Source organism: Vulpes lagopus, chromosome 8 (assembly GCF_018345385.1).
Source record: "Vulpes lagopus strain Blue_001 chromosome 8, ASM1834538v1, whole genome shotgun sequence".
Classification (NCBI taxonomy): Eukaryota; Metazoa; Chordata; class Mammalia; order Carnivora; family Canidae; genus Vulpes; species Vulpes lagopus.
The window spans coordinates 131016226-131037047 of NC_054831.1; the positions used below are offsets into that span (position 1 = coordinate 131016226).

The 20822-nt window shown below is 60.7% G+C and overlaps 3 protein-coding genes across 4 annotated transcripts in view; all 3 read right to left on the minus strand.

Annotated features, from left to right (window-relative positions):
- Positions 1–22: 22 nt before the first annotated feature.
- TMEM82 (transmembrane protein 82) lies at positions 23–13986 on the minus strand. Of its 2 annotated transcripts, none has more exons than XM_041766978.1 (6): positions 13507–13986; positions 13310–13382; positions 13037–13211; positions 11955–12369; positions 10333–10520; positions 23–600 (listed from the first exon to the last, which is right to left on the minus strand). In XM_041766978.1, exons 1-6 carry the CDS (start codon positions 13787–13789, stop codon positions 268–270), a joined length of 1467 nt encoding a protein of 488 aa, XP_041622912.1. In that variant the 5' UTR covers positions 13790–13986; the 3' UTR covers positions 23–267. The 2 variants fall into 2 exon arrangements, with proteins under 2 accessions (XP_041622912.1, XP_041622913.1); XM_041766979.1 differs by lacking the exon at positions 23–600 and adding an exon at positions 9690–10084 and having other exon boundaries at positions 13507–13984.
- A 112-nt stretch (positions 13987–14098) lies between these two features.
- SLC25A34 (solute carrier family 25 member 34) lies at positions 14099–19605 on the minus strand. Its single transcript, XM_041766983.1, has 5 exons — positions 17738–19605; positions 17095–17160; positions 16853–17005; positions 16396–16530; positions 14099–15533 (listed from the first exon to the last, which is right to left on the minus strand). Exons 1-5 carry the CDS (start codon positions 18155–18157, stop codon positions 15351–15353), a joined length of 957 nt encoding a protein of 318 aa, XP_041622917.1. The 5' UTR covers positions 18158–19605; the 3' UTR covers positions 14099–15350.
- Positions 19606–19751: 146 nt separating this feature from the next.
- The window catches only part of PLEKHM2 (pleckstrin homology and RUN domain containing M2), a 37937-nt gene continuing 36866 nt past the window's right edge, over positions 19752–20822 (minus strand). Inside the window, exon 20 of the mRNA XM_041766977.1 lies at positions 19752–20726. Within this exon, the coding sequence (XP_041622911.1) occupies positions 20592–20726 (135 nt within the window). The 3' untranslated portion in view covers positions 19752–20591. The remainder of the gene's footprint in view (positions 20727–20822) is intronic.

Here is a 20822-nt window from a genome sequence, read left to right on the forward strand (position 1 = left end):
AAATTTCTAAAGGAATTTTTATATGGTAAAGTAGACTCACAGGATCCTGGGGGTCGGGCTAAGGTTGCCTCTTGCCCTTAGCAAAGTCTGAACCTCAAGGCAGCTGAGTCCCTAGAGGAAGGTCCCTCTGCCTGTTTCAAGGATTTGTCAGTGTGCAGCCCCGGGCTCGACCTTTGTCCTCAGCTGGCCTCTGTTGCCCCGTCCCTACGTGCTGAAACGAGTCAAGGAGCCCAAGGGAATCCAGTCAGACACAATCCATCCTTGTCCTCAAGGAACTTCCGGGGCGGGGGTGGGGGGGAAGGAGCAACATGTAACACAGATTAACAGGACAGTTACTACCAGTGACCATACTACATGGGGACATGTGCCAGGAAGGAGTGTGTGGGTGAGCGCAGGGAAGGCCTCTCCGGGGGACGGGTGCCGTTCAAGCTGAGATGAGGAGGAGCCAGCCGTGAGAAGAACAGGGGAGGGCGGTCCAGGGACGGGAGGCCGTGGGAATACATGGGCTTGGGGGTCAGCCTTGGGCTTAATTCCCAGCATTCTGGTGCTGGCGGTGACCTCGGACAAGCTCCTTCCCTCTCTAAGGCTCTGTTTCCTCACCTGTAACAGAGGGGAGGGGTGCCAGGCTGGTTCAGTCAGTAGAGCAGGCAACTGTTGATCTCAGGGTCGTGGGTTCGAGCCCCACATTGCAGGTAGAGATTACTTAAAAAAAAAAACCTTTCAAAAAACAAAACAAAACGAAACAAAAACCCATAGGGGAGCTGGACCAGATACCCTCAAATGGGATCGTGAATGGTTCCCTGTGCAGAACTGTGGGGACGGAGGCACTAGAAGGCCACCCCAGGGCCGGGCCCATCGTCAGTGCCCACCGATGGCTGTTCTCACGTCAACCTTGCCTGGTCTCCAGAGCTCGCTGTTCACAGTCCACACGCTGGGCAGTGAGAGCCCGGAACAGGGTCAAGGTTTCCGGAGCCACAGCCCCCACCAGCCCAGAGGCCTTGAGGAAGGGAAGCATCTGCCAGGTCAGAACTGTCAGCCCCAGGGTGGGGGATGGGAGGCAGATGTACAGCTGCATGAAGTCACACATCCGGGTCGGGGCAGGGGGTCCACTTCTTGGCCAACAGCCCCAGAAGCCCCCCTGGGCCTCCCGGTCCTGGCTCTGCCCCTGTTCCTTCCTGCATCCCCTGCTCTGCCTGCTGGGAGTCAGATCAGTTCAGCACTTACTTCCTGAGCACCTACTGGGTGTGGGGCTGGGCAGGGGGTGTCGGGGTCCAGAGAGTGCCCCCCACCCCGCCCAAGCAGATATGAGTGAAACCAGCATCTGTGGGTGATTCCAGCTCCGCCACTTGTCAGCCAGTTACCTGGGGCCAATCACTTCTCTGTGGGCCTCGGTTTACTCTTATAACCTGGGGGTAGCCCAGGTGAAAACCATGGTTTCACTGTGAGGATCTGATGGATGAATGTGGGTAAATATGCCCGGTGCTGGCAGGTGGTCAGAGATGAGTTCCTTTCCTTTCCCTGGCGGTAGAGGACAGAGGTCCGCGGATATCACCGTGAGAGGAACAAAGTGCTTGGTTCTTCTTTTCTTCTTCTTCTTTTTTTTTTTTTTAAGATTTTATTTATTAATGAGAGACAGAGAGAGAGAGAGAGAGAGAGAGGCAGAGACACAGGCAGAGGGAGAAGCAGGCTCCATGCAGGGAGCCCAATGTGGGACTTGATCCCAGGACCCCAGGATCAGGCCCTGGGCTGAAGGCCGTGCTAAACTGCTGAGCCACCTGGGCCGCCCTAAAGTGCTTGGTTCTACCCGAGAATCCAAGGGACATCCTGGTTCCAGTCAGCCAGCATCACTTTCCCGGATTCTGTAACAGCATCCAATTTCTGTTTGAGGAACCCCACTCCCCACTCTCAGTGCCTGGCTGGAACCATTTAGAAAGAGACACCGTTTTGCCAGGCTGCCAGGATGCAAGCTTGGCACCATTTTTACAAGCACTTGGACCAACACAGAGGGCAGGGGAACAGAGATGAGAAAGAGGAGAGGTAACTGATCTCATCACTTGAGCTGCTGGATCCAGCCATGCCTGAAGTCTTCCCTCTGGAGCTAATGCATTCTCTTTTTTCTTGTCTTGTGTTCAACAGGTTAAAATGGTGTTTCTGTTGCTTAAAGCAGAGTCATGGTGAAGACTGGTGAGACCCCATGGGCCTGGATCATCTCCTCCTCCTGGCAAACTCTGCATCCCTGTCCCCACTTTTGAGAAGCCTGTCCTGATTCCTCCAGGCAGGCTTAGGGGTCATGTCCATCCCGTGGTTACATCCCAAGGCTGCTCAGTTGCACCACTACGCTTTCCCCATGAGACTGGGAGCAAGGCCGTGTCCCATCACTCTCTGGGTCTCCAGCATGCAGTTTAGCGCATCGTATGGACGCAGTAATTCCTACCAAATGCACCAGTTGGACTGGGGGGGGGGGGGGTTAAGTAGCTGCATATGCAAATCATGTGAGAGGGAGTGATGGGCAGTGAGCTGTAAAGGGCTTGGGCTTTGGAGTCAGACCTGCTCCAATTTGGATGTGAAATGCAGATGTGCTCAGATTTCTTTCTTTCTCAAGATTTTATTTATTCATGAGAGACACAGAGAGGGAGAGAGAGGGGCAGAGACACAGGCAGAGGGAGAAGCAGGCTCCATGCAGGGAGCCGGACGACGTGGGACTCGATCCCGGGACCCCAGGATCACGCCCTGGGCTGAAGGCGGCGCTAAACCGCTGAGCCCCCCGGATGCCCTGTGCTCAGCTGTCGATCCGGGATTAGTCAGGGGGCCTGATGGGGGAGGCCGGAGCCCTTCACTCCCCTCCTCCTCTAGGTGGTTCAGCATCGGCCTGAACTGGTGCCGCCTCCCATCCCTGGCCTTGGACGGGGTCGCCCACCCTTCACCTCAGAGGGCGCGGCTGAGGCCGAGTTCCCGTGGAGGGGTGGGGGGCCTGAGCCTCAGTGGGCCTCTGGGTGCCCTCCTGCCCGCCCTGTGCCGTCCGCAGACAGGGTGACTTGCTCAGGGTCACAAGGCTAGCACATGAGCTCCATTTAAACTCAGGCGGCCTGGGGATCCCTGGGTGGCGCAGCGGTTTGGCGCCTGCCTTTGGCCCGGGGCGCGATCCTGGAGACCCGGGATCGAATCCCACGTCGGGCGTCCGGTGCATGGAGCCTGCTTCTCCCTCTGCCTGTGTCTCTGCCTCTCTCTGTCTCTCTCTCTCTGTGTGACTATCATAATCATAAATAAATAAAAATTAAAAAAAACAAAAACCTCAGGCGGCCTGATCCAGGCAAACGTACCGACGGGCAGGTGTGTAGGGAGACAGTGGAAACCCAAGGGGGCAAACAAAACGAAAACCAAGGGGGCGGAACGTTGGGGGGCTCAGTGATTGAGCATCTGCCTTCAGCTCAGGGCATGATCCTGCCTGGGATCGAGTCCCACATCAGGCTCCCCGTGGGGAGCCTGCTTCTCCCTCTGCCTGGGTCTCTGCCTCTCTCTGTGTCTCTTCTGAATAAATCAATAAAATCTTTAAAAAAATAAAAAAAGAAATGAAAGGAAAAAAATCCACAAATAACAAGGGGGATGTGGTGCCTGGGTGGCTCAGTCGGTGAAGCATCTGCCTCTGGCTCAGGTCATGATCCCAGGGTCCTAGGATCGAGTCCCATATCCAGCCCCCTGCTCAGTGGCAAGTCTGCTTCTTCCTGTCCCTCCGATCTCTCGCTCTCTCGTTCGTGTGCTCAAATAAATAAAATCTTTTCTTTAAAAGGTTTTATTTATTTATTCATAAGAGACAGAGAGAGAGGCAGAGACATAGGCAGGAGAAGCAGGCTCCCTGTGGGGAGCCCAATGTGGGACTCGATCCTAGAACTCTGGGATCACGCCCTGACCTTTGGCTCTTTTTAAAAAATCTTTAAAAAAAAGAATAAGGGGAACCTGGGTGGCTCGGTAGTTGAGCGTCTGCCTTCCGCTCTGGTCATGATCCTGGAGTCCCGCGATCGAGTCCCACATCGGGCTCCCCGAAGGGAGCCTGCTTCTCCCTCTGCCTGTGTCTCTGCCTCTCTCTCTCCCTCTCTGTGTCTCTCATGAATAAATAAAATCTTTAAAAATAAAATAAAATAAAATGAAAATCAACAGGGAGCAGACTGGACCACATTATAGCCACATAAATTCCCCTCCTCTCAAGCCCCAAGCCTCTGTCCCTGGGGCCACACAGGGCCTAGCCTCCCAGACCTGGCTGTGACAACATTGTCTGGGTCTTAATCCCCTCCTGGTACTGGTGGAGGGTGCCCCCCCCCCCCCCGAGGGAACTGACACTGTCTGGGCTGGTTGGTTCCCACGGTTTGCCTGCACTTAGCCAAAAAGCACGGGCTCTGGAGTGAGGGGTGGGCATGGAGGGGGCTTGAGGCTCAGCGGGCTGGGAAGGCCCCTCCCTGACCCTGGCCTTGCAGGTCAGAGCCCTTTCTTGGGCAGAGAGGGGGAAATCCTGGTGTTGGTCCAGTCCCTGAGGTCCCTGAGGCTGCCCTAAGCCCTCGGCCACTTGCCAAGGCTGAGCCCCGGTTCAAACACCTCACTGATCCCATTCCTCCCACTTGAGCCCCCATCCCTGCCAGGGGCCCTCCACCCTTGGCTTCATCTGTCTCAGCACCCCCCATCCCTGAGACCCCCTCCTGACCCCCAGCTGGCCTCCCCACTCCTCTCTTAGCCAAGGTGGGTTTACTGTGAGTGTGTAGGCCTCTTACTCATAGGGGCACCCGTGAGGGTTGCTGGGGGGCAGCCGGGTCACACCCAGCAAGCATTCTCCATTAAATGCTCCTGGCACCCTGCCCAGGGAGACGTCAGAAGAAAGAACCCAAGTCTCGAGGCCTCCAGCAATTTATTATGCTTTTCTTATCGTTCGATCACTATTCACTTTATATATTTTTCTAAGATCTTATTTATTTGTTTGATAGAGAGAGAGCACAAGCAGGGGGAGCGGCAGGCAGAGGGAGAGGGCGACGCAGGCTCCGCGGGGAGCCTGACGCAGGGCTTGATCCCAGGACCCCGGGATCATGACCTGAGCCGAAGTCAGACGCTGAGCGACTGAGCCCCCAGCCGCCCCACTACTACTCACTTTGGTACAAATCGTGTATTGTTTCTCCTCTAAAGGGGCCCCTAAAATTGGACTGGCCCTGCTCTTACTCCTTGACCACGCATCTCCACTCTGATGGCCAGACCGTCTGGCGAGAGCAGGGCCCCCACCGAGCCCCTCCTGGCCCCAGACCGCATCACACGCCTCGTAACCCCGGGCCTTGCCTTCCCGTCGACGTTGACCGGCCCTGCGGGAGGCGGCCCTGCTCTGCCCACATGCTTCCCACCTCGTTCACCCGGTTCTTCCAGCCAAAAAGCTAATCCAGAGTCCCGGATTCTTCTCGTTCTCTCAAACCCACCTCTAACTGGTCAGGAAGCCCTAGGAGCTCTTCACGACGCGTCCATATCCCCGCATCCAATCCAGTCCAGCCACTTGGGGCTACTTCCTTGGCTACCGTCTTGGTCCAAGCCCTGGGTTACTATTCCCAAGTCATCATCATCTCATGGGGCTAATTCCAATGCTTCCAAGCTGGTTTTCTGTTTCTGCACTGTCTGTTCCACAAGCAGCAAGAAGAATCCTTTGAAAGCAGAAGTCACATTGTGCCGCTCCCTTGTGCGCACTCCGCTGGCTGCCGTCCTGACCCTCACCGGGGCCCTGGGCGATCTGGTCCCTGCCCACCTCCACAACCTCACTCCTTTTTTTTTTTTTTAAAGATTTTATTTATTTATTCATGAGAGACACAGAGAGAGACAGAGACACAGGCAGAGGGAGAAGCAGGCTCCACGCGGGGAGCCCGATGAGGGACTCGATCCCAGGACCCCGGGATCACACCCCGGGCTGAAGGCAGATGCTCAACTGCTGAGCCCCCCAGGCGTCCTGCAAACCTCATTCCTGCCACTCCATCCTCTCTGATGCTCCGGCCACGCTGCATTTCCTGCTGTTTCTACAATATTCTCAGCTCGTGGCCACCTCAGGGCCTTTGCCCGTGCTGTTCCCTCAGCCGGGGTATTCTTCCCTCAGCTTCGTGCTTGGCTTGTTCCCTCGGCCCATTCAGAGGAGGCCTCCGTGGGAGGCAGCTTCAAAGGTGGCCTCCAAGGCTCCTCACCTTGCGCCGTGTCTTGTGTAAGGCCCTTCCTCTCAAGGGTGGGCCGAGGCTCGGACGCCTGCTTCTAACCAACAGAGCGCAGCAAGAGCAACGGGTGCTGCGTTTAACACGCGGCTACAAGAGGCCTGTGGCTTCCGTCCTGCTGTCTTCTCTCTTCCTCTCTCCCTCACTGGCTGGCTCTGAGGGAGGCCAGCTGCCACGTCAGCCGTCCGCGGAGAGGCGCACGTGGCGAGGAGACCCCACAGCCCACAGGCAGAGACGACCCGAGGCTCTCGGTCCCAGTAGCCCACAAGGCACTGAATCCCGCCGACCACCATGTGAGTGAGCTCGGAGGCGGATCCTCCCCAGCCAAGCCTTAGGATGACCAGAGCCTTGGCCGGCGCCTTGTCTGTGTCTGTGAGGAGAACCTGAGCCAGAGGACCCTTCCAGGCTGTGGGACCCGACCCACGGAAAAAGACAGTGGGGACCCCTGCGACGTTCAGTCGGTTGAGCATCTGACTCTTGATTTCGGTTCCGGTGAATGATCTCAGGGTCATGAGATCAAGCCCGTGTTGGGCTCCAGCTGGATGTGGAGCCTGCTCGAGATTCTCTCTCTCCTGGGACGCCCAGGTGGCTCAGGGATTGAGCGTCGGCCTTTGGCTCAGGGCGTGACCCCGAGATCCTGGAATCGAGTCCTACGTCGAGCTCCCTGCATGGAGCCCACTTCTCCCTCTGCCTATGTCTCTGCCTCTCTCTCTCTCTCCTCTCTCATGAATAAATAAAATCTTAAAAAAAAATTCTCCCTCTCTGCCACCCTCCCTGCCCCCAACCTTCCCCCTACCCCCACTCAAGCACGCGCTCTCTCTCTCTCAAAAAAGAGTGAGATGATGAAGGTCTGTTGTTTAAGCTGCGAGCTTTGGGGGCCACCTGTTACGCAGCCGTGGCTGACACACACACTCTCCCCAGCCCACTCGCCCCAACCTCCTGCCACTCTGGCCTCTCACCCAGCTCTGTTTCTTTGCAGGACACTTGCTGCTTGTGCATCTTTTCCAGCCCAGAGCCCGGCCCCACGCAGATGATCAGTAGGTACGTGAACGAGCGGATAGGGGAAGGTATGCAGATGCCCGAAAGGACCATCCCATAGCTCAGAAGAGCCAGAAGTAGGGGGCTCAGGAGGGAGGAGGCTGCCCTGGAGGTTACCGTCCCCTCTTAGCTGACACTAGGGGCCCTGGGGTCCCGCCTCTTCACAAGGATGCTGGTCCAGGCCCAGGATTCAGGTTCTCACGGTCTCTGCGGAACAACAAGTCCTGGCTTCATACCCCCTTCCAGACCATACCTCCTGGATTTCCTCTGCTCTTTGGACTTCAGGCCTGTTTTTCTTTGTTTGGTGTGGAGGTTTGCTAAACGCCTCACTTAGAGTGATCTAATTTTCAGACCCTTGTCAGACTTCTCACAAAAATAACTTAATAGATAAGAAGAGAATCCTATTCCAACTCACATGGCCCCAATTTTTGTTTGGAAACAGTCCTTCTGTCCGTAAAAAGGAAAGGACCGCCAAATCCAATCCCCTCCCAGCCCTGTCCCCACCAGGTCCCAGACTGTACTGGGGGCCAGGGGGCCCGGGAACCTTCCAGCAAAAACATCAGGCCCGAGTCGGAACCCGGTGCCCAGTCTGGGTCTGGTAAGGGCTGGCTGTGTGCCCAATCACTGAGCCATTTCCTCCCAGGCTGGGGCAAGTTTCCTGCCCAGAGGGAGCTGAGCACATTCCCAGGCGGAGGGGGGCTGGTTTGGGGGAGGGGGCAGCCACAGGCATTTCCCCCACCTCAGCTACTTTGGAGCTGAGGGGCCCTCCTGGGGGTAGAGCCCGGAGAGCAAGGGCTCAGAGGCTGGGCTCCAGCTGTCAGTTGTGTGGCCCTTTGTGGAGGAATGAGCTGGAACCAGCCTGTCCCTGTGTGCCAGGTGTGCCCCAGGGTGGGGAGCAGAGAATCCCACACCAGACTGTCTGGAAGCAGTCGCTTTTGGGTGACCACGGTGGCCTTTGCTCAGAAGCAAGGCTCACCGGAACCTGGAATCCTCCAAGGGCCTTCTTGCCTCCCTTCCCCCTGGTGCATCCTCTGCCACTGCCGAACAACCTGACCCTGGCAACCCCCTGGAAGCCCCTGGCCGGGAGTCTTCTTTGCCTGTGGGGCCCCTCCTCGGAAAGGGCTCTCAATCCCTATGGGCTGGGTGCCAGGGCCAGGCAAACATGGCTGTGATGGAGCCTCTCATAAGGTGGCTGGAACCACATTCCAGAACCTTCCAGGAATGGACTCATCTTGTTGTTTTATGTGCACCTCTGCTGGCTTCCCTGGCCCCAGTGCTTAACAAGAAGAGGGTAGCAGGAAGCATGCAAAGCACTTGAGCTCTGGGGTTCAGCCCACCTGGATTCAAATCTTGACTTTGCCACTAACTAGCTCTGTGACCTTGAGCAAGTTCCATAACCTCTCTGAGCTTTTCTCTCTTCTTTCTTTCTTTCTTTCTTTCTTTCTTTCTCTCTCTCTTTCTTTCTCTCTTTCTTTCTTTCTCTTTTCTTTCTTTCTTCTTTCTTTCTTTCTTTCTTTCTTTCTTTCTTTCTTTCTTTCTTTCTTTCTTTCTTTCTTTCTTCTCTTTTTTTCTTTCTCTTTTCTTTCTTTCTTTCTCTTTTCTTTCTTTCTTTTTTCTTTTTCCTTCTTTCTTTCTTTCTTTCTTTCTTTCTTTTCTTTCTCTCTCTCTTTCTTTCTCTTTTCTCTCTTTCTTTCTCTTTTCTCTCTTTCTTTCTCTTTTCTTTTCTTTCTTTCTTTCTTCTTTCTTTTCTTTCTTTCTTTCTTTCTTCTTTCTTTTTCTTCCTTTTTTTTAAAGATTTCTAATTTATTTATTCATGAGAAACCCAGGGAGGGAGGCAGAGACACAGGCAGAAGGAGAAGCAGGTTCCCTGCAGGGAGCTCGATGCAGGATTCGATCCCAGGACCCTGGGGTCATGCCCTGAGCTGAAGGCAGACGTTCACCCACTGAGCCCCCCAGGGGCCCCTGAGCTTGTTTCTGAATCTGTAAAAAGGGATAACAGTATCTGTGTCTTGGGCTGATGTCAGAACAAAATGAGATCATAAAAGTGCTTGGTACGTGGTCAGCACCCTACACGTGGCAATATTCCTTTGGACTGGCTCAGAGAGTGGCAGCGACCCACCTAAGGGCACACAGCAAGTAGGCAGAGCTGGTACCCAGCCTCTTCCCAGATGCCCTGTGGCCTCCCAGAGGAGCGAGGCTGAGGTGGCAAGGATCCCCACGGTCTTAGCCTAGGATGGGATAGGACACAGACACCATCCACCCACAACTGAGTGGCTGCTCTATAGACCACGAGTCCACGCCGCTGCGTCCCTGTCGCTTCCTCAGCCACCTCAATACTGACCTACACCCCAGGGGACCCTGCCCCAGCCAGAAGGGCTGTGTGGCCCCAGGACGGCCTCTTTCCCTCTGTGTGTTCATGATTCTAAGCGCAGATTGAAAAAAATCATCTTTATTACTGTTTGTGGAGGGGGCGGTGAAGGGGGGCCATCCAGAGAACGCAATAGTCTCCCAGGGAAGGCGGGTCCGAGGGGGCTGAGAAACATAGGGCTTCACCCAGTGGCCTCCACCTGTCCCCCCTTTAGAGGGCCCAGCCCCAAACCCTCCCCTCCCTCCACGGAGCCCCCAGGTGGGGGCCAGTCTGCCCCCCTGCTTCGGGGCAGTGTCCTGGGGTCCAGGCCTCTGGATGAGCCCGGGTGGGCCTGAGACAGAATTTGAGTCTTTGCTACGGCAGGTCAGGAGGGGGCTGTCCCCCGGGGCTGGGCACGTGCTGAGGGCTGGGACTGAGGATGCCTTGGAGCTGACACCGAAGGCCTCTGGGATGGAGAATCCTGAGGGAAGGATGGAGGACACCTCTCAGTCTCCCCGTCCTCTGCTGGGGACTTCAGGCCTCCGGTTACCCAGACCCCTCCTCCCATGCAGGACCTCTGAGGGTCCAAGGTTAATGCCGGAGGGAGAGGGGATTTCAGCTCCTTCTGCCCCCACCCCTGCTCTTCTTAAACTCGGGCCTGTCGAGGCTCCTCGGGTGGCCTGGAGCCAGGGCTCAGTGTTTGGGGGACGCGCGGGATGGAGCGCCCACCTGTATCTGGCAGAGGTCCAGCAGAGTGTGGATGCTGGCCAGGCACCAGAGCTCGCCAAGCAGGGACAGGAGGATTCCCAGGAGGTCCAGCCAGCTGCCCACGGTCAGCAGCAGCACGAAGAGGCCACCCATGCGCACCAGCAAAGTCTGGACCTGGCCCTGCAGGCCAGACTGCTGCCTCTGCTCCTCTGGGGGGCGGGGTGCTTGTCACCACCTGCCTGCCATCATGCCTGGGGCCCCGGCCTGAGGTCCAGCTGGGTCAGGGCCTCAGGGCCTGGGCCGCCCAGCCCCCCCCCGCCCACCCTCCCCTCCCCTTGCACCGCCCCCTCCATCTCCACTCTCTGAGCACCTGCCTCCCTGGCGGCATGCTCACTCCCAGGCTGCCTGTGCTCTGCCTGCAGTGGGGGTGGGGGGGAGCACACCAGCTCCAAGTGGCAGGAGTCTCCCGACTGTGCTCCCACATCCGATCCATCAGGAAACCCTGGAGACTCTCTCCACCAAGTAGATCCCCATCTGAGCCCATGTCCCCACTCCCTGCCCAGTCCCAGCTCCTGGCTTCTGTTCTTGACCTTGTAGGTCACGAGTCTATTCCATGTCTACTCAGCAGCTGGTGACCTTCTAAACACATCAACGAGATGAAATCGTTCCTTTGCTTACATTCTTCCCAGGACTTTCCACTGCATTCGGAGTAAACTCCATAAACTCCTCACCTCGCCTGTGAGGTCCTGCCTGATGTGAACCATGCCCGCTCCAACCTCATCTCACCTCTGACTTGCTCCCGTTCCTTATTAACCCCCGGCCACCCAGGTTTTCTTCTTGTTCATCAAGCACGCCGAGCTCACTTCCACCTCAGGGCCTTGGCACCTGCTGCTCTCTGCCTGACTGCCCTTCCCTTTCCTGCCACTTCTATGCCATCTGCCCCCTGCAGCCAGGTGGCTCTTCCTACACCTCACATCTGACCAGGTCACCCTGCCCTGCTGAAAACCCTGTCGGGGCTTCTCATCCGACGGCCAGACTGGCTGATGAGGGCTCTCCATCAGGCCCCGTGAAGCTGGCCAGCCTCATCCCACACTCAACTTTTTTCAGTTGTTTGACGGTGCCATGCCTTCTCTCACCTCTGGGCTCCGGCATGTAGGGTTCTCTCTGCCAGGATCTCTTTTCCCCACAGACACACACTTCTCCCAGGGGGAGTCCTACTTATCCTTCAAAAACCCAGTTCAAGGGGCAGCCCGGGTGGCTCAGCAGTTTAGCGCCGCCATTAGCCCAGGGTGTGATCCTGGAGACCTGGGATCGAGTCCCACATCAGTCTCCCTGCATGGAGCCTGCTTCCCCTCTGCCTGTGGGTCTGCCTCTCTCTCTCTCTCTCCTCTCTGTGTATTCTCATGAATAAATAAATAAATAAATAAATCTTAAAAAACAAAAACCCAGTTCAAGCTCTATCTCCTCAGGGCTCCCACTGCACGCTACAGCCCCTCCGAGCTGCCCCGTGTCGCTTCCGTCACTAGACTGGGCCTTCGCTTGTTGGCCTCCCCAGAACCTAGCACGGCGCCGAGCCCGGGTCAGACGGCGGGATGCGAGCGCCAGGTGGGCCAGCTGCTGCCCGGCGCCCCCGTGGCCCTTACCCTGCATGTAGATGACCAGCAGGGCATAGCAGATGACCAGCGGCGTCCAGAAGCGCACGGCGTCCGAGGTGGTGGGGAAGTCCTGGTTGATGAGGGCCACGGCCGCCAGGTCACCCACAGCGAAGGCCACGGCCAGGGCGCGGGTCAGCAGCGGAGGGAGGCGGTGGGCGCCCGCCAGCAGACCCAGGCAGACCCCGCAGTAGTTCTGGCTGCTGTGCAGCTCGTAGAGCTGGTCCACGTGGCGGCAGAGGCGCCGGGCGCCTGAGCTAAGCAGTGCAGCCAGCCAGAGGCCCAGCAGCAGGTTTAGGGTGCGGTGGGGGGCGCCCTCCTGCAGGAAGCTCAGGCCGCAGCTCAGCGCACAGCCCAGCGAGTACTGGCACAGCAGGAACAGCTGCAGCCTCTCCTTCTCGGAGCCCTGGGCGGGAGGGAGCCCAAGGGGGGTCTCGGTGGTGGGCGCTCAGGCTGCCTCTCGCCCACCGGGGGACGGGGCGGGGCGGGGGCCACGAGGGAGCCGGGGAGGTACGCAGACCACTCTGTGGGGGCTGGAGGCGGCCGGAAGCTTGCAGTCATGCTCTAAGGACTGCCGCCTTCGGGTCAAGGCCTGCTGGGACCATCCTCCTGCTCACTTTCCACCCCGATGGGTACTTGGGCCCCGAGCGCTTGCTGAGAGTTGGTGGCTCAGAGCCTTCCCGCCCTGGGTTCAAAGCCTGACTCTACTTCTTGCCCGTTGTCCCGGGACAAGCCGCGCACCGTCCCTGAGCCTTAGTCTCCCCATCTGTGGAGATCACAGCAGAGCTTTACCCCCTAGGGCTGTGAGGATGCTCGAGGTGACACCCCCACAGTGTCTGGCACAGCGTGGTCCGTGGGAGGCCGGATAGCCAGGAGCTGCCACCACTGTCTTCTCGGCCGGGGGCTGCAGGCCCCCCAACCCCAGGGGGCAGCATGCACTCTGCAGGCTCCGGCTTACAGCGGGGGTGGCCAGGAGACGGGGTGCTCCAGCTGGGCCCCGCTTCCTGAGCTCCAGGGTGCAAACTAGGGCCCCGGCCGTGCAGTGGCTCACCTGCCCGCTCGGGGCCTCTTACCTTGCGCAGGGAGAGCAGCGTGGACACAGCCCGGAGGGAGAACTCGAGCACCACGAGGGCGGCCACCCGGGCCCCCAGGACCGTCAGGATCAGGGCCAGGCCGGCCAGGCGCACCGTGTCCAGCAAAGCCCACCGGGCCCGCAGCTGCTGCCTCTCCAGCCGCCGCCGGGGGTTGCTGTGGGGCACAGGGGCACAGGGGCGTGGGCGGGGGCAGGCCCACCCGCGGGCCGGGAAGCTCTGTGGGGCCCGAGGGCGGGGTGGGCAGACGCTCACCTGGCACAGCTCACAAAGAAGTAGACCCTCAGGAGGCTGTTGAGGACCGAGACTCCGCAGGCCCCGATGAGGCCTGAGGGGCAGGGGGGTGGCGAGGGGGCCGGGTTAGGGGTGCTGGGGGGCCCACGGCCGAGGGGGGGGCCCTGCCCGGAGCTGCCCGACGGGGCGGGGCGCGAGGGGCGGGAGGCGGCGCTCACCCTGCAGGATGGGGTCCAGGAGGCCGGAGCCCCACTGTGGGGAGGCGAGGCCGGGGAGCCAGGAGGGGAGGGAGGGCAGGGAGAACACGGCCATGGCGTGGATCAGCCCCAGCCTGCGGCGCTGGAGGCCTCTCGCTGGGGCAAAGGTGTCAGCGCGGAGGGGAGGGGCGAGGCGGGTCAGAAGTCCAGCGGGGAGGGGAGGCGGGGGCCGCGCCTTCCGGGGCTCAGCGTTCTGGGGGCTCCACATTTGGGCAGCATGAGGGGGGCCTCTGTCCCTGCTCATAGGGATGCCCTCCGGAAGCCCCCGCCGCAGCCCTGCAGCTGGGCTCTGCCCCGCAGCCTGAGGTCTGGAGGCCGGGCCCTCTCCGCCGCCTGCCTGCGGTGGGACCCAGCTGGGCCTCCTCCCCCTCCCCCGGCTGCGGCCTTGCCATCCTCTGTCCTCCAGGTGGCGCCGCCGGGTGTGGCGCTGGCCCACGTCCCTGCAGTCCTCCCCCCCCTGCCCCCCCCCACCGAGGAGAGAGGGCCCAGGGGCCCAGCGCTGCAGTTCCGGGGTGAGGGAGCCTGACGCTGCCCACAGAAGGGAGTCGTGAAGTGAACAAAATAGAAAACTTTATTGGTTTGGAGTGTGTGGCAGGGGCGCCCCTTGGAACAGCGGTGGGCGGGCTGCTGACCCCGGACCCGCCCCATCCCCTCCAGGGACTCGGTGTCCCGAAGCCCAAGGTCGGCGGCCTGGGCCTCTCAACATGCTCCCTGGGGGGAGTGTGGCTGCAGCTGGGGGAAAGGACCCGGGCTGAGGACACCCGGCTCTGCCACTGACCGGAGGCAGGTCATTTCCCGGGCCCCAGGCCTCAGCCTCCTCATCTGAAGAATGGGCACAGCAAGGGCTCCCTTTCAGAACTGGCCTGAGGATCTGTGCAAGTGCCCGCAGTGCAGGGCGTCTAGGGGGCCCGCAGGAGCAGCTGATGTTACAGGCCGAATGATGTCCCCCCCTACCCACACCCCCCTTCCCCGGCCCGCATTCGGATGTTCTAACCCCCAGGGTGTGACTGTACTTGGAGGTGAGGTCTCAGAAGAGGTGATTAGGTTAAGATGAGGATATTAGGGTGGGTGCTAACCCAACGTGACTGCTGTCCTATTAGGACATGGACGGGCACAGCAGGAAGACCCCGCGAGGACCCAGGGAGAAGAGGACAGGAGAAGCCAACCCTGCTGACCCCTCGACCTTGGACTTGCGGCCTCTCGGCTGTGAGACCGCGGCTGTTGTGTGAGCCTCCTGGTCTGGGGCGCTTCTCATGGCAGCCCGAGCTCGCTAACGCAGATGTGACACGATGGCCTCCCGGTGCATCCTAGGGCCTCCCCACCTGTACAGTGACCCTCGGGGGCGCTCCGGCCCCCACGGTCCTGGCTCTGGCCAGGGGCACCAGTCCGGGCTGGGCAGAGCTAAGTTCCAGTCCTGGTTCCGCCACTTCCAAGCGGTGTGGCTTTGGTCAAAGCGCTTCACTTTGCTGAGCCTCGGGTAGAAGAGGATTTCACAGTCTCAGAGGACTAAGCAAGCTGATGCATGTGGGTGACCCACTCGTGGTGGTGGCCATGCCCTGGAGCAGTTATTATGATAATGGGTAAGGCTCTGGGATAAGCTAACCTAGTACAGACAAGGAAGAGAACTTGCTGGAGAACAGAGTGGCTGGTGAGCCAGAGCAGATGCCCTGGCCCTGGGTGGGCCATGGGTCTCGGTTGACCTTGGACCCGTGGTCTGCTCTGAGACGGCCATTCCCAGCTGGTGTGGGCCGTGGCTTCCTGCCAGGCCCCGGGCTGTGTCAGGACAGGGACATGAGGGATGCGGCCTAGGTGCCCTGGTGCTGGCCCCGCATAGCCAGTTTCCGGAGCTCGTCCCAGAAGAGCATGCTGAGGATGGTGTGGGGGCCCAGGCGCAGGTAGGCCGGGCCCAGACCCTTGTAGAGCGCCAGGGGGCCCTCCTGCCGCCAGATCTTCACCAGGCAGTCGGCAAGGCCACTGTACAGCTGGCCCTGTGGACAGACACAGGGTGGAGGTCACCACAGGGGTCACAGCTGGGGGTGTCTGTGTGCAGGGGATTCTGTGGCACATCAGCAGAGACACTCTCCCCAAACTGAGCAAATTACAGAAAGGTGGCCCTTAAGGCTGTGAAATTTAAGAAGGGACTTCCTCCTCCAGGCCGCGGCCCCATGCCCGGGGTGGGGCCCCGAGCTTGGCTAGTGGCACACGGGTGGGTTTCGTCCCTGACTCAGCCTTTGGAGGGCGCCTTTGTGTTGAGCCCAACCTGCCCTGGTGTACATGATGGCCTGTGTGTCTGTGAGGCCGTGGGGTCAGGCCTGGATCCCCACTCGGGCTCCTGTGCTTATCAGCCAGGTGACCTCAGGCACGGCACCGGGTCTCTCTGACGTCACTTCAGTTTCCTCATCAGGAAAATGAAGGTGGTTGTGAGGAGAGAAAGAAATCCAGCTGGGAAAATGCTTATTAGCCCATGTGTGGGACACAGGTGCCCAGCAAACAAGCCAGGTCAGTGTGTTTGCATGTGTGTCACATGTCCGTGTGTCTCTGGCTGTGTGTGTGTGTGTGTGTGTGCACATGCATGCGGGGAGGTGCCCTCCAGCTCCCCATGCCACTCCCCATCCCCGCCGTACCTTCCTCTGCTCGCTCTGCCCCTGCCCTGGGGGTGCCCTCCAGCTCCCCACGTCCCCGCAGCCCCCACTGTACCACCCCTGCTCACTCTGCTCCTGCCCTGAGGTGCCCTCCAGCTCCCCACACTCCCACCCCTCCCACTGCACCCCCTCTGCTTGCTCTGCCTCTGCCCGGGGGTGCCCTCCAGCTCCCCATGCCCCCACCTCCCACTGCACCCCCCCTGCTCACCCTGCCGGTTCCATCCACAGGCTGATTGTAGAGCCTTGTGCTGACCACGTCAAAGGGGGTCATGACTGCAGCCACAGCGACGCTGCTGATCATGCCTCCAGCCAAGGCTACCAGCCAGCTGTCTTCCGGGAGCCACTGCGGGGATGGTGCAGGCTCTGACCCCTGCAGCTGTCCTCCCGGCACCCTCCCAGCACTTGGGGGCCCGGAGAGCTGGGGAAAGGGAGCAGGCCAGGTGCCTCCAGCCATTCGCCCACCCCAGCTCCTTCGCAGCGTTAGGGCTCACTGCTAGCCCCACACACCCGCTGGGCACGAGGGCAGAGCCAGGGTCCTCGGCTTTCTTCAGGGGCCCTGGCTGTCACCTCCCCCTGGGCTTCCCTAGGTGGGGGTCCAGCTGGGGAGATGCCAGGGCGTGACAAGGGCCCAGACAGGGAGAAAGCAGGCAGATGGTCCTCCTCACCTGTTGCTCCTGCACCCAGGCCTTGGCAGAGGCAAAGGTGGCCAGCTGGGCGGCTGAGCCGACCATGACTCTGGGCACAGCTCCCCCCACGCCCCGCCACAGCCCTGCCAGGCCCTGCTGCCGCCAGATGGTCTCCAAGGCACCCAGAACACTCTGTGGGGAGAAGGCACTGGGTCACCAGGCAGCCCCTGCCCCCTCAGGGCCCATCCAGCCCAGGGAGCTCTGCAGGCCCCGGTTCCTACCTGGTGATGATGTTGGTGGCCCACGGCCATCGCGGCCACGGTCTGGGCCTGCAGCTGTGTTTTGATCTGTAAGACCAGATGTGACAGGGGGACTGGATGAGCTGTGCCTCGACATCCAGACCCCCACGAGCCCACACCCACAGCTTAGGGAGCGTGTGGAATAGGGCTGGGGTGAGGCTCGGGGTCTGCGTCTCCGTGTAACCTGGGGCAAGTCACCAAACCTTCTCCCAGCCCGTCTGCTCCGCTCGACAAGCTGTTCTCTGGACTAAGTGGGATAAGGACTATTCAGCATCCAGCATGCAGCCTTGGACGCGGGGGCCTCGCTTATTCTTAACCTGCTAGGCCACACGGGGAGACAAGTGACCACGCTGGGTTTGAGCCAGCGCGAGTCCCGCCACCCTCTGCGCCCTCCCGTGGCTCAGGCCCGAGCGGGGCAGGGACCCAGGAGAACGAGCATCCAGGCAAGACTCTGGTGCTTTGGGCCAAGGGGCAGATTCCAACCACGGAGCAGGGCTGTCCTGGGAGCAGCCCCGTCCAGCCTGGCCCACTCCACCCGGCACCAGGGCTAGTCTGGAAGGCTCCAGAGCCGCCGGCCGAAGGAGCTGGGTCACGGGGCGGTGGAGGATGGAGACAAGGCACTCACCAAGTAAGCAGGGCTCCCCACGAAGGCTCCCAGTGCCCCAGCCACGGCGCCCGCGACCACGGTGCCACCAGGCTGCTGGGTGAGGCCAGCCTGGCATGCCAGGCTGTAGCAGTAGAAGCGGACACCGTTCATGAGGCCCTGGTAGAGGAGGCCGGCGGCCAGCCCCTTCTGCAGGCCACACAGCCCATCGGCGCGGACCACAGCCACCACCGAGGTCACAAAGCCCCTGTAGGGCCGTGGGTACGTGCCGCGGGCCTGTAGCTCCCCCTGCAGCTGCAGCCTCGTCTTCACCACCTCTAGGGGGTTGGTGAAGACGCAGGCCAGGCAACAGGCGGAGGCGCCCAGCACCAGGTCCACAGCTGGGGCGACCGTCTCCCTGGCCTCTCTTCCCGAGGCCGGCTGTGCCTGGGTCAGGGACATGGGCACAGCCCTGGGGTGGTGGCGCTCAGGCTGCCTGCACCCCTGCACGGTCACAGGGGCTGGGGATCTAGGGGGCCTGGGGCCATGTCTGGAGGGCGGAGGTCCCAGGCGGATCGTCGTTGGTGGCCCCGGTCTGTCTCAGGAGTCCCCCCTCTCTGCTGAGCCACTAGGGTTGGCAGAGCCTGGGACACGCCCCTGCTGGCTCGGACCAACCCCAGCTGTCCGAGTTGTCCACACCTCCCAGCAGGGCTGTGCCTGGATCCTGGGATCTGGGGAAAAGGTCACCTGGAGCAGGAGGGAGATTGGGGGCAGGGAGAAGGTGCCAATCAGCTGAGACACCTCCTGCTGTTGTGCCCTCCAGACCTCCCTCTGGCCTTGGGGCAAAGGGCTGGTGGCCCTGCCCCACCTCTGTTTGGGCGGATCCTGCTGCAGCTCAGCGCCCAGGCCACGCGGCAACTGCCCACAACCACCCCGCACCGTCCCCGTGGCTCCCCGTGGCCAGCCTCCGTCTTCCAGTCTGGCTCCCACGCCTATGGTCCCGCTGTCAGGAAGAGCAGAGGTGGCAAAGGGCTTCTCGACCCTGTGGAGCTGATTCTGAATGTGACCCTGGGCGAGTCACTTCCTCTCTCTTAGCTTCAGTCTATTTGTAATATAAGGATCTTAATACCTACTTCGAGGTGTTTTGGAGGATTAGGGATGTGGGCAGAGCGTGCCTAGCACAGGGCTTCACCCACTAAAAAGTGGCCCACGGCCCCTGCCCCCCACCCCCACATCTGGCTCCTTTCTCCCAGATCTGCCTCCCAAGTCTTCAGGGCCCCTGGGCCATGTGTCTCAAGGAGTGGTCTGCGGCTTTGGTCACTCGCCCCATGAGCACCTGCCCCTCCTCCTGGTGGGGGCCCCTTCTGGGCTGTTCCTGGAGGAGAGGCCGGGGTATGGGAGTGGCTCTTTGCCAGAAGGGTCCAGGCTGCTCAGGCTGAGGGCCAGCACCACCCTGCCCACCTTGGCCTCTGTCCCCAGGGCATCTCTCCCCTGCCATGCACACCCTGGGTCATTCCCGCTCCAGTGAGAACCCGAGGCAGAGCCACCCTGCCGGGAACCCCAACTCTACAGCCTCCACACCCACCCTCCCAGGTGTGAGGGCCTGGCGGTGGCAGTGCAGAGTGCCAGAGGGCCTCCCAGCAACCCCCTCCCCAACCTGGGCCTGGTAAGCTTGGCACCCTCCGGCGGGCCCCCAGGGCAGCAGCTCAACAAGAGGTCTGGGGACAGTGTGGACTCTCTTGGGTTTCTCCCAAATGCCCGGCACCCACCCCGAGAGCTGGCGAGGCTGGCCACGGACACTTGCCCTGGGACTAGAGGGGTAGCTTCCCCTCACTGGCCACGGCAGGAAGTAGGAAGGAGAGCAAAGGTCAGGTCAGGCCAAGAAGCCTCATGGCCTGAGCTCCAGAGAGCGGCACGGGGGCAGTGGATGACTGGGCCTCCCATGGCGGCAGAGCAGCGGCTGGAAGAAAATCATGGCATGAATGGCCGAGGGGCTTTAGAGGGGGGCCGGGCATCCCCCACCTCCGTGCTGGTCACAAAGGGCCAGTGACAAGTCTTGGCAATATAACATGTCTATTTTATTTTAAAAAACAAAACCCAGACCATCTGACCCCTTCCCCCAGAGGGCCCGGCTCCAGCCAAGCAAGGGGGTGGTCAGGAGGCACGCACGGGGACCCCGGGCCGCTGGGCTCTGCTCCTCTCCAAGCCCCCCACCCTCCCTTCTCTCCCAGCAGAAGCAGCCTGACTCCTGGGTCCTCAAGGGTCCTCCTGGCACTGCGGTTTGGGGAGAGGCAGGGGCCGTGGACATGCAGGGCCTCTGGGCAGCCAGGGAGGGGCCGCCTGGCCCTGAACCCCCCCAGCTGTAGGCCCTGGCCGGGCAGGCGGCAGTGTGCCTGGGGATAGTTAGTGAGGAGGGGACATGCACTGACAGCCTAGTGTCCGGCTTCCCTGCACAGCCAGCTGAGTGTTCCAGCGTGAACAAGGGTGGCCGGGCCTCGGCCCAGACCCCTGACCCAGGAGAGGAAGAGGGACTCCTGCCCCCCGGTCCTTCTGCTCCCCTCAGAGTGGATGTTACTCCGCTGCCATCCCGAAGAGATGCACATGCATCTGTATATGCCGCGCGTATGCAGAGCCCATAGGGCTCAGACCCTCTGCCCCAGCGCTCTCCAGTCACCACTGGCCGGGCGGGACGCCCAAGAGTGTGGAGCACCCATCCTGCATCCCTGGAAGGAGAGGGACCCTGTCTCAAGCCCCGGTTGGTGGTTCTGTCCCCCAGGGCGGGAACGGGCTATGGAACAGGGGTGGAAGCCTGGCCCCGAGCGGCACGATGACAGACCATGACGGCGGGTGCTGCTCGGCCTGCGTTTCTTGGCCACGGACACCAGCCAGCGCCACCTCAGCACCAGGGGTCCCGGGAGGCCCTGCCGCGGCAGAGGCTGTCGCTCTGCTGCCAGGCGCTGTGGATGAGGCTCAAGGCGTCCTCGAACTTCTTGTTGGAGGTTTCCTGGATGGGCTTGTGGGGGAGGTCCACCTGGGGGACATGGAGGGGGCCCGTGAGGGCTGCCGTGGGGACCCCGGAGGCCCTCCGCACCAGGGACCAAGGGCAGGACCGGCGTTTCCTAGGTTC